The 12,919-nt window shown below is 46.3% G+C and overlaps 1 protein-coding gene across 1 annotated transcript in view; it reads right to left on the bottom strand.

Moving 5' to 3' along the window:
- The window catches only part of PIK3R5 (phosphoinositide-3-kinase regulatory subunit 5), a 174,934-nt gene that overhangs the window by 79,880 nt on the left and 82,135 nt on the right, over window positions 1-12,919 (bottom strand). The window contains exon 2 of the mRNA XM_030206308.1: window positions 10,688-10,800. Coding sequence (XP_030062168.1) covers window positions 10,688-10,787 — 100 coding nt within the window. The 5' untranslated portion in view covers window positions 10,788-10,800. The remainder of the gene's footprint in view (window positions 1-10,687; window positions 10,801-12,919) is intronic.

Raw genomic sequence — 12,919 nt, 5'->3', positions numbered from 1 at the left:
AACAAAATCGGCACTTGTACATGCAGTACCCTGATGAAGCCACACTCTTTTCTCCACTTTTTTTGTTGTTGTAAATTTACTGTTCCCACTGTTTGTACCAGAAAATATAGATGTACTTCTGCACATCCGCATAGGTATTTTATGTTTGAGAAGCCTCTTGTAAATACCCAGGAAACTGTGCACATCCCTTTTCTTTCCTAGACAGGGATGGGGGCTTAGTTTTTTTTTATAAACGGCGACCCGACACAGCCGTGTTTCGGCACAAACATTGCCTGCATCAGTGGTTGCGTTTCCGATTTGATGCAAAAGTGAGCACTGGTCAAAAATCCTCAGTTCACTGGCCATTGCTATATTGCTTTTGGAATCACATGTTAAGTATTTATCCTAGCGGCCAGTGGACTGAGGATTTTTGATCAGTGTTCATTTTTGCATCAAATCACAAACACAACCACTGAGAGAGTGCGTAGACTCCTGATGCAGGCAATGTTTGGGCCGAAACACGGCCGTGTCGGGTCACTGTGTATATGCTGTTGACGCTGTTAATAAAGTCCTTTTGGTTCCACATGTGGTTCTTGTTCTCCTCTATGGTTTTGTTCCTGCTGATCTTGGTCGTAGGGATTTTTTCCTTCTTTGGTAATCATGCTTAGTTTTTTAAGCTTCATGCTTTTGAAGATTCCCCTCACTGTGTTTAAAATGGTTTACATATAACAAGCAATGTGCAGTTTTAGTTATTACTTGAGTAGAGGAGTGTGGTAGCCGTGTTAGTCCACTCTTAAGGTTATCAATAGAAATCAAACAAAATAAAACATGGAAAAGAAAATAAGATGATACCTTTTTTATTGGACATAACTTAATGCATTTCTTGATTAGCTTTCGAAGGTTGCCCTTCTTCCTCAGATCGGAAATAAGCAAATGTGCTAGCTGACAGTGTATATAAGTGAAAACATTCAAGCATTACTATGACAGTAAAATAGATACCATTGGAGATTCTACATGGAATCTTGCTACTATTGGAGATTCTACATGGAATGTTGCTACTATTGAGATTCTGTTGCTACTATTGGAGATTCTACATGGAATGTTGCTATCAGGGCCGTGCCAACCCGGTAAGCGAGGTAAGCATGGCAGGAGGGCGCCGACCTCTGGAGGGCGCCGCCGCGCCATGCTTACCGCCGCCACCTACCTCAGCTCCCGGACCCCGACAGCAGCGCTAGAGCCCGCCCACCCAACATCCCCTCGCATATCCTCCCCCGGGCAGTGGCGTAACTAAAAACGGATTTTTTAAAAAAATGCAGGCAGGCACAGGCACATTTTTTTAAATTTGTGCTTCCTCCCCTCCCTTTCCTCCCACCTACCGTTCCGCAACACGCCTCCCGAGACCCAGCCCCTTCCCAAGCCTACCACCAACCACGTTCCGTTCTCCCTCTCATCCTCCCACCCCCGGGCCCCGACTGTCAAGTTTTCTCTTACTTTGTTGCAGCAATAAGAAGCTGATTTGAGCCCAGCCGGCGTCGGATCCTTCCCTCTGCTTTCGTCATTCACGAGTCCCACCCTCGCGCAAACAGGAAGTGTGTGAGCGAGAGCAGGACTCGGAGGAGCGAGGGAAGGATGTGGGCAGTGTGCTTTCGTCTTTGTTAAGGTAAGGTTTGACGGTCCGTGGAGGGAAGAGTGACAAAAGGGGCGCTGGACACGGGGAGAGATAGGAGGGGGGAACAAAATGGCGCTGGACTTGGGGGAGAGAAAAAGGGGAAAACAAAGCGTTGGAGAGAGAGGGGGGAAACAGCGGTGCTCGGGGGGGGGGGGGGGTTGGAGAGAGGGAAAACAGCGGTGCTGGACTGGGGGGGGGGAGGCTATCTAGACTTAACCCACAATGATAGTAAATGCTATTGAAAACAATAGCAAAAAGATTAGAAATAAGGGACCCCCGATGTGTGGTCCATCTGTAAGAAGGGAAGAGGAGATGTTAGACTATGGGGGAGGGAAGGGCAGGACTGTTCCCAACTATGAGTAGGTAGGAGAGCTGATGCTGAGCTATGGGGGAAGGGAAGGACAGGACTGATGTTGAGTTACAAGGAAGGATGGGGAAAGGGGTAGGCAAGGGCAGGGCAGATGTTGGGGCATGAAGGGTAGGGAAGGGCAGAGCTGCAGAGATGCCAAGCTATTCAGTTCCAGGCTGGAGATTTTGGGGCAATCCTGGTTTTGAACTTATATCCCAAAACAGTGTGGGATTTCTAGTGCCCATTGAGTGCTTCGAGTCCCATAATGCAACAGCATAGAATGGGCAGAAATGCAGGACTGTCCCAAAATTTCCAGCCTGGAACTGGGTAACTGGAACTGTAAAGAGGCCCGGAGGGAGAGAAGAGAACGTGGCTGGAAACGGTAGGAGGAGGGAGAGAAAGAGGGGACATGGAAAAGAGCAGCAGAGAGCCATGGACATGGAAAAGAGCAGGGGAGAGCCAGAAAGAGATGGGGAGAGAAAGAGGGGCCATGGAAAAGAGCAGGGGAGAGCCAGGGACATGGAAAAAAGCAGGGGAGAGCCAGAAAGAGATGGGGAGAGAAAGAGGGGCCATGGAAAAGAGCAGGGGAGAGCCAGGGACATGGAAAAAAGCAGGGGAGAGCCAGAAAGAGATGGGGAGAGAAAGAGGGGCCATGGAAAAGAACAGGGGAGAGCCAGGGACATGGAAAAAAGCAGGGGAGAGCCAGGGACATGGAAAAAAAGCAGGGGAGAGCCAGAAAGAGATGGGGAGAGAAAGAGGGGCCATGGAAAAGAGCAGGGGAGAGCCAGGGACATGGAAAAAATCAGGGGAGAGCCAGGGACATGGAAAAAATCAGGGGAGAGCCAGAAAGAGATGGGGAGAGAAAGAGGGGCCATGGAAAAGAGCAGGGGAGAGCCAGGACATGGAAAAGAGCAGGGGAGAGCTAGAGAGAAGATGCTGGATGGAAGGGGGTACAAGAGAGAGAGAGATGAGTGGAAAGAGGGGACATGGGTAGGAGAGAGAGAAGCTGCTGGGGAGAAACTGGGAAAGACCCTAGCTGTCAGACTGAGAAAGGCTGGATGAAAGGAGGGAGAAAGGAAAAATGCTGGAAGGAGGGGTCAGAATGAGGAAGACGCTGGTAGGGAGGGAAAGAGGAAAGACACTGGAAGGATGGGGAGAGAGAGGACATGCTGAATGGAAAAAGGGTCGAGAAAGAGAACTGTCTAGAAGGAAGGGGGAGCTAGAGGGAGACAATGGACGGAAGGATTGGGAGAGGGTAATGGGTGGAAGGATGGAGAGAGAAAGAGGGATGACACTGGCTGGAAGGGTAGAGAGAAAGAGGGAAGGTGCTGGACATGGGTGGATGGAGGGGAAGGCAGGTGGGGAGAGGAGGGTTGCTGGACATGGATGGAGGGGAGGGAAGACAGGAAGGAGATGCACATGGATGAAGGGGAGAAATTCTGAACATGGATGGAGGGGAAGGAAGACAGAGGAAGGCATGCAGATGGATGGAGGGGAAGGGAGAGAGAAGAAATGATCGACATGGATGGAGGGGAGGGAAGAGAGAGGAAGCAGATGAGATGAGGGAAAAGGGAGAAAACCTGAACATTGATGGAGAAAATAGGCAGAAGCTGGATCCACTGGACAATCAAGTCTGCAGAGGACCCAGCTTTTACTTACCAATGTAAGGCAAGAAAGGAGGAAAGTAAAGAAATAAATGGAAAGGAAGACCTGGAAATGGAATTAAGAGGACAGATAGCAGCAGAATCAGGTACTGGGCCAGCATGATCAGAAAAACAAAGTCACCAGACAACAAAGGTAGAAAAAATCATTTTATTTTCATTATAGTGTTTGGAATATGTGCACTTGATAATCAGGTTCTCAACGTTAAAAGTTTATATTTATTTATGGCATTTTATACTAGACCGGGGGGGGGGGGGGGGGGGGGGGGGCGCCAACTGATAGTCTGCAGGGGGGCACCAGAGACCCTAGGCACGGCCCTGGTTGCTATTCCACTAGCAACATTCCATGTAGAAGGCTGCGCAGGCTTCTGTTTCTGTGAGTCTGACGTCCTGCACGTACGTGCAGGACGTCAGACTCACAGAAGCAGAAGCCTGCGCGGCCACATTGGTGATCTACAAGGGCCGACTTCTACATGGAATGTTGCTAGTGGAATAGCAACATTCCATGTAGAATCTATAGAAATCAAACAAAATAAAACATGGAAAAGAAAATAAGATGATACCTTTTTTATTGGACATAACTTAATACATTTCTTGATTAGCTTTCGAAGGTTGCCCTTCTTCCTCAGATCGGAAATAAGCAAATGTGCTAGCTGACAGTGTATATAAGTGAAAACATTCAAAAATTACTATGACAGTCTGACAGGGTGGGAGGATGGGGGTGGGTCAGAGGTATGCACTGGGGACATCAAAGCATATCATTGATATTCTAACAGGATGGGTGTGGATAGGTGAGGGGAGGGTGATCAACAGAGACATACAGCTTTATGGTTTATAATGGGCTAGGAACCCCAGATCCTTGTTAAGTCCTTTCTGTTGGGTGTTAAAATATTCAATCATTCTGACTTCAAAGGTCTTACGTTCTTGTATGGTTTTAAAGTTACCTTTCAGGATTCTCACTGTGAAGTCACTGGTACAGTGTCCTGGTCCTGTAAAATGTTGACCAACAGGCAGTGGGAACCCTGCTGGCACCAGTATTGTTCATATGATGTCTATGTAAATTGAATCTTGTCTTAAGCATCTGGCCTGTTTCTCCAATATAGCATCCTTCGTTACATTTTTTACACTGAATGAGAGGGTTAAAAATAGCAATTTTGCCTCTCACTGTTAATTTATGAAAGCTCAGGTCAAAAGATACTGTTTGGATCACAGGGCTTAAGGTTTTTCCACTAGAACTCAAGGAAAACAAAGTTTGAAACCCACAGCTGGAGGCTCTGTTCCATGGGTGCAGGTGCTGAAGGGCCAGCTGTGCATGAGCCAGACATGTGCAGAAGCTCATTGCTGAAATGAGGAGGAGGAGGAGGAGGAGGAGGAGGATGAGGAAGGGGAGGAGGAGGAGGTGTAAAACTTGTGCCACAGCTGTCGCTATAGCAGGAGAAAAGGGGTGAAGAGAGACAGAAAAATAAAGAGGGATACCATAGCAAGGGCTGGGGGGAGAAGGGGATGATGGGCAGGGCATAGGGGGAGAAAGAGGGGATGGAAATTGCTGGGCAAGGGGTAGGACTGGAGAGAGGGGGATGTTGGACAGAGGGTAAGGGGAAAAGCAGGAATGGAAACGGCTGGGCAAGTGGTGAGAGAGGGGGCAATGCTGGACAGAGGGGGAGAAAGCAGGGATGGAAACCGCTGGGCAAGAGATGGGACAGAGGGGGATCTAGACAGAGGGGAATAAAGAGGGGATGGAAACTGCTGAGGAAGTGGTAGGAGAGGGAGGGATGCTAGATAGAGAGTGGGAGAGAAAGCAGGAATGGATATGGCTGAGAAGGGGTGAGAGAGAGGGGGATGCTGGACAAAGGGTAGGGGGAGAAAGGAATAGAAACGAGTGGGCAAGGAGTGAGAGAGGGAGGATGTTGGACAGAGGGGGAGTAAGCAGGGATGGAAACTGCTGGGCAAGAGGTGAGCGAGAGGAGGATGCTGGAGAAAGGTAGGAGGAGAAAGCAGGGATGCTGCAGGTTAGGGGGAGGGAGAGAGGAAGGAAATGCTGTCCAGTACCCATCTCCACTGCAAGGGGAAATTGTGCTGAACCTTCCATTAATTTATAATTATATAATTTTATATTATTTCACAGTTTTTATTTACCGATTTATACTATTTCATCCCAAACCTATTTATTATAGACTATAAACTACATAACACACTAACTTTATAAAAACGAAAAACTTTAAAATGCCATGTGATGAGTCAGTGGAGGGAGAGGGGGCTGAATTCTGAATATTTGCAGAAAGGGCTGATCCTGAGACAGTACGTGAACCTGTTCTCTACAAGATAGACAAAGGTTTTTTGTTTTTTTTTTTGGGGGGGGGGGAGACACTGAGAGCACAGAAACAGTGTGACACAGGGGTTGTGCTCTGCTATCTGGGGCACAAACCTGAAGAAAACTGGATAATAAACATTCCCAGAAGTCCATTTCTTGTTGTATATATTTACATGTAGTGAAAACCCTGTTAAAGAAAATGCAAAATCTCTTTTACGGTCTGCAGTTACCAGACAGGCTTTCCTCCCTCTCCCACAGTCTTATGGGCTGAACCTAACCCCCAGCTCTGAATCTCTATTTGCAAATGCAAATAATATAACCCACAACAGTAACATCAACAGGATTCACAGCCAAAGAGCTACAGTTACCGTTCCATGCCAGAATCTTTCTGTGGCGTGACTCAGAAGGGTATTTTAGAAAGCCTGTTCTAAAATAGATGCGAGCTGGAAACGTCCAGCGTGGACATCGATTTTACAAAAGGAAAAGTCCAAATTATGAACAGGTCAAAACCAGGAACATAGATGTCTGGGTGGCAGCAGAGGAATGCCCATATTATAAAACTAGTAAGAAATGCCCGTTTCTGGCAAAAATGAAACGGGCGCTAGCAGGGTAATCCCCTCCCGTCCTCCCTCCCTCCCGAGTTGCAGACACCCCCTCCGTGCCTCCGTTCCGAGTTGCACACCTCTCCTCTTCGTCCCTTCGTCCCTCAGTGACGTGGTTGCGAGGGCCGCCCCGCCCTCAACGTCATCGCGTTTTGACGCGAGGGCGGAGCTACAGTGACTGGAGCCTGCAGGCCAAACCGGATATCTCTGGCGCCTCAAGTTTCCGGCTTGAGGCTTCAAAGTGCCTTTTATATATATAGATGATCACATAACAATCCAGGTGAAAGAATAGCCTAGTGGTTAAAACAACTTATTATAGAGATCCAAAAGTTGCTAGTTCAGGTCTCACTGCAGCTGTTTGCAAAATTTTTTTAAATATTGTGAGCCCTCCACGGACAGGAAAAAAAAAATATATATATATATATTTATATATATATTTTATGTTATATTTTCCTATGTTATTGTCTAATTCATTTGATTATTATAATTATATATTTATAAATATTTTGTATATTTTTGTTTTTATCCATTTTTTTAAATTGAAAGTGACTCTCATTGTTAACAATTCATGTCTATGTTTTACACGTACATTTTATAATTCATGCCTATGTTTTACATATTTTACATTTTATGTTTGGTTTAATTTGTAATTTGTAATAGTAAATATCATTGATTTGTTTTTATAATGTTCAGATTCTATAATTTAATATGTTTGTTTATTATAGCCCCTAATGCAGCCCTTTTTTGGGTGAAACACGGCCTGTGTTGGGCAACTGTCCTATTTACGGTATCTTTAATAAAATATTTTGGATAATATACTGATCTGCTTGCTCATTTTCCACGTTGGATTTCGCAGATTGTTTGCCTTGCTGTTTTCTGGGACCCCCTATGGTAGTGTTGTACAGTTGTGGGGAGTGGGTTTTGGGGTTTTGGGGGGGCTCAGCACACAAGGGAAGGGAGCTATGGACTTGGGAGCAATTTAGGAAGTCCACTGCAGTGCCCCCTAGGGTGCCCGGTTGGTGTCCTGGCATGTCAGGGGGACCAGTGCAGTACGAATGCTGGCTCCTCCCATGACCAAATGCCTTGGATTTGGTCGTTTTTGAGATGGGCGTCCTCAGTTTCCATTATCGGCGAAAACCGAGGTCGCCCATCTTTAAGGTCACCCATCTCTAAGGTTGACCTAAATGTTGAGATTTGGGCATCCCCGACAGTATTATCGAAATGAAAGATGGACGCCCATTTTGTTTCGATAATATGGGTTTCCTCGCCCCTTCGTGGCACCGTCCTTAGAGATGGGCACCCTTAGAGATGGTCATCCCCGTTCGATTATGTTCCTCCATGTGCGCCGGAAAATATATTTTATTTTCAAGCACGCTGCGCTAACTGGGCAGTAATCGGCATTGTACATGTGCTGACAGTTACCACCCGGTTAGCGCATGAGACCTTACTGCCAAGCCAGTGGGTGGTGGTAAGGTCTCGGGCCCAAAATGGACATGCACCAATTTTTATTTTGCCACATGTTCACTTTTGACCAAAATATGTTTGTGAATTGCAACTCTGCCTCTGCTGTGCAAACTATGGAACCCTTTTACTAAGCTGCGGCAAAAGGGGCCCTGCGCTAGCGGCCATCGGCTGTTTTTTACCACACGCCAGGGCCCCTTTTACCGCAGTGGGTGAAAATAGCCACAAATGAAATGGCCATGCGGCCATTTTGTGTGTGTGTGTGTGGGGGAGGGGGGGGGAATAGCACTTACCAGCACTCATCGAGGTGGTGGTAATGGCTCCCACGCTAACCCGGCAGTAACTGGGCAGCACACGATGCTGCCCAATTACTGCCGGGTAACCCCCCCCCCCCCCCCCCCCGCGAAAATATTTTTTTCAATATTTCCGTTAGCAAAAAAAATATATTTCCGAAAAATGAATGATTTGTTTTATGGTAAAACAGTACGAATATATCAGGATGTTACAAAGCAGACACAAGAACTTAGGAAATTGTTTCTGAGTATGAGAAAAGAAACTTTAGATATAGGTGCTTCATTCTTTTTGAATTATCCTAGTAAGTGTGTTCTGAAATATCAAGGACTTAAATATATATTTTTTCTGCCAGAGCAGTTAAGAGTGTTTCTGGATTCTAGGAAACCATCTGCGGCAGCTGACAATTGATTAGAAGTAGTTGAAATAGGTATGAAAATGCGTGTTAAGCCTATTCCTGAATTTATACCTGTTTAGATTTCCCTTATTATGTTTCATGCCCCCCTCTATATGCTTATTAGTGATTTAAAGAAGACAAACAATATAAGATTATAAAGATTTTCTAAGGATAATTTATCCTAATATTTTACTTTATGTCTGATTTTCTGTAACAAGTTTTTCTTGTGATGTTAAAATTTTGAAATTATAAATAAAGAATTTTAAAAAATATATATTTCCGTTAGCACCGGAAATGGTGCCTGCTGAGGGTGGAACTGCCGCCCAGCATCTGTGTTGGGCCAGCAGTAGTTCCAGGTTGCCACGTGGCAACCCTTTAGTAAACGGGCGGGCTCCAATGCTCCTGGAAATGCCTATGCAGATCATGCAAATGTGGATGCAGACTTTCCATGCGCACATATGCAGTCTTGCAGTTTTATGAGACAGGCTTTACATTACTCCCTTATTATAGGAATTCTGACAAATCTTATTGGCCGTGGAGGGTGACCAGGACAGGTCTGGCAAGTCCCTCTCCAGTGCTTTTCTTTCTGAATGGGTGTATTGTGCAAACGTGGACTTCTGCTGACATTACTATCTTAGTGATCCATCTGGATGGGGAAGGAAGTGCATAAAGAGAACTACACATTTTATTTCTCCTTCTGATTTTGGGTAGTGTCCATTGCTATTAAAAAATAATGCCTGTGTAGTTCTGAGGGATGAACCTTCATGGTAGCTATTTATGCTTTCAAGTTCACTTTCTATGCTTTACCAGCCTTTTGCCATAAGAACTTTTTTTGGGCAACATTTGCTGCTGGCAAAGTCTACCTGAGATCCACAGCTATATCTCCAGGGTGCGTAAGAGAAATCTAAGGGACCATTTTACTTAGCTGTGACAAACGGTGGCTCTTAGCATGCCCTGGTGCAGGTTTCTAGCTGTAAACTGGCTGATTTTCTATTTTATGTATTTATTGCCATGTGCTAATGTTCAGTACATATAGAGAGGGTAAACCAGCATACAACCAAAGTTATTAGGCCCCTGAGGCAGGCGTCTTTTGATGCCGGAACACAGCCCGTGTCGGGTCATCTGCTAATAAAGTTCTCCTGTTGTCCTAGTCTTGAAGGCCCAGTGTTGCTTTGTTTGTCCATGTGCTAATGTTGCAATATCAAATGAAGAAAATGATAAAATGATCACGGCCACAAAGTATCCACTCAAAAATCAATCGATAGTGATCAATCCAAGCTTCCTAGTCTGTTCAGGGAATCTATATGAGCAGTTTTTAATTGTTCATCATATTTTACTGTTCTTATCCATTAACGGAAGGAAAAAGAGCCTCAGTTGTTGCTGAAACCCAAACAGCTGAGCAGTACGAATGGATAGTGGTGCTACTGAGAATGAGACCAATTAAGGGGAATGAGGACTTCCCCTTAAGAAGAGGATGTGAAATGGGCTCCCGTTGGGACAGTCTGATAACAAGATAAGGGGCCCTTTTACTAAGCCGCATAGGTGTCTATGTGCGCCCAACGCACGCCAATTTAGAACATTGTTTACACGCGCGTGACACCTTAACACTAAGTGAATGGGTGGCAGCAAAGGCTCAGGCCCAAAATGTACTCTTTGTACTAGCAACCTTAATTCTCCAGAAGGGGTCTTCATTGTAATAGGAGTGGAGGAGTGGCCTAGTGGTTAGAGCACCCGTCTTAGCATCCAGAGGTGTCCAAATCCCACTGCTGCTCCTTGTGACCTTGGGCAAGTCACTTAACCCTCTGTTGCCATAGGTACAAAACTTAAATTGTGAGCCCTCCAGGGATAGGGAAATATCCAGTGTACCTGAAAGTAGCTCACCTTGAGCTAGTACTGAATAGGGGTGAGCAAAATCCCCCCCCCCCCCCCAACAACAACAAAAAAACAAATAGAAAAGACATCTTTACCTGTCCAGGTGGTTGAGAAAGTAGCATTTCTGGTCAGTCCATGTAGGCATCGCTCCAGAGCATGGTGAATCCTGTCCTCTGTGCACGATGTGTGCTGCATTTTAATTCATCCCCTGGGAAATGATAGGCAGAATTAGCAAGAAACCCAGCTTACAACTATAGTTCCACTTTACTGGCAGGATCTACAGACATAACCAACCCCTTAATAACCAGATTCTAAACACTGACACAGTGGTAGGAGAGGACTCATTATATATACATTGATGATCAGATACTCCTGCGTATGAATTGTAAATGTAAAATAACTTATTCTTTCTAGAGAATGAAGTAGGTTTCCCAGAGTTTCAGTTTGTGCTCTGTTTAAAAAGACCCCCCTGATATATAGCCAGCAGCAGTCAGGGTTTTTTTAAACACGTACTATTGCTGGCTAGATTAGCCCCCAGTATTCCGTGCAAGATCATGTCCGGGCACGGGTAATGAATACTGGGGGTTAATTTCTGTAGGGCTGGCCACTAGAACCTATGTGGGCTCTGGCCAATATTCAGCCGGGGCCCGCATAAGACAGTTAAGGGAATGGGACTTAATATATCGCCTTTCTGTGTTTTTTTCCAACTACATTCAAAGCGGTTTACATTATATACAGGTACTTATTTGTACCTGGGACAATGGAGGGTTAAGTGACTTGCCCAGAGTCACAAGGAGCAGCAGTTATGTAGCCCTGGCTGAATATGGGCTGGGACCTGCACAACTATTTTCTAACTTGAAAGCCCCCTCCTCGATCCTCTTCTCAGCCTCCAAAATAGCCCCCCTCCCACCTACCCACCTGCGAGAATCTAAGGCCCTCCCCTCCTCCCAGAACTAGCCCCCCACCAACCCTACTGGGCTCTAGTTAGGCCTCCTGGGCCTACTTGATGTCCCTGGTGGTCCATGGGGGTCACTGGGGGCAGGAGTGAAGCCCCCTTGCTCCTGCCCCTTGTGGCTGGCTTCAGCAAACAGCTGCAGTGACATCTCGTGGCAGCCCACAGTACTTTGTGTAGTACCGCAAGCTGCCACAAGAGGTCGCGGCAGCCATTTTCTAAGAAAAGCCACAAGGGGCAGGAACAAATGGCCTTCTCTCTCACCCCCAATGACCCCCATGGACCACCAGGGGGCCTACCTGGAGCTTTGGGGGGAGGTTGAGGGAGGGCTCGTTCCACAGGGTGAAGGCCTTTAGATCTCACAGGCTATTTTGGAAGCCAGGAATGAGATTGGGGGAGATGCTTTAAAGTTAGAAAATAATTATGTGGGTCCTGGCAAATATTTAGTGCTGGGGCCTGCATAGCTAAGTGGGTTAATTTTTGGATTGCACACCCCTACCATTTTTAAAGAGAAACCTGTGAACTCAGTCACCCCTCTGACCAAATTCAAGCAGGAGATAGCCATAGGCAAAAGTATACTCCTCCTCCAGTTCGACATGTCGAGTGCATTCGACATGGTAAACCACAACATATTACTAAGACTGCTAAGCCACTTCGGAATTGAAGGAAACGTAAACAAATGGATCAAAGGTTTTCTATCCACCAGAACTTATCAAGTAAAATCAAAGTCAAATATATCACCACCGTGGAAAGCAGTTTACGGCGTACCCCAGGGATCACCACTATCACCAATACTCTTCAACGTGATGATGATTCCACTAGCAAAGTCCTTTTCTAATCATGGCCTTAACCCATTCATTTATGCAGATGATGTCACAATTTACATCCCCTTCAGACATGATCTGACAGAAATCTAATATAATAAAACGCACCCTCAACGTTCTGAGGACAACGTTCTGAAGCCATCTGATGTCACTCCCAGGCTGAAGGGTTCGTGGATTCGTGGTGTGAAGCCTTCAAGCCAGCCAGCCGTCTCTGCCCCGCCCTCGCGTCAAACGTCATGACGTCGAGGGCGGAAAAAAAAACCCAAACAATTCCGGCAGCGAAGCGTCAGGGAAGGAGGCGGCGCTCCCGACGTCTAGCCTTCCCTTCGCTGTGTTCCGCCTTCTTCTGACGTCAAGGATGACGTCAAAAGAAGGCAGAACACAGCGAAGGGAAAGCTAGACGTCGGAAGCACCGCCTCCTTCCCTGACGCTTCGCTGCCGGAACCGCCACGGAGGTAAATTTAAAAAGAAGAAAAAAAACAAAAAGGGATGTTGGGGGGAGAGAAGAGGGTGGCCAGTAAAGTAGAACAATGGGAGCGGGAGGGCAGGGG

This window comes from Microcaecilia unicolor, chromosome 6, assembly GCF_901765095.1.
Source record: "Microcaecilia unicolor chromosome 6, aMicUni1.1, whole genome shotgun sequence".
NCBI lineage: Eukaryota > Metazoa > Chordata > Amphibia > Gymnophiona > Siphonopidae > Microcaecilia > Microcaecilia unicolor.
The sequence above is the reverse complement of the archived record's forward strand: the minus strand, read 5'-3'. Positions and strand labels throughout refer to the sequence as shown.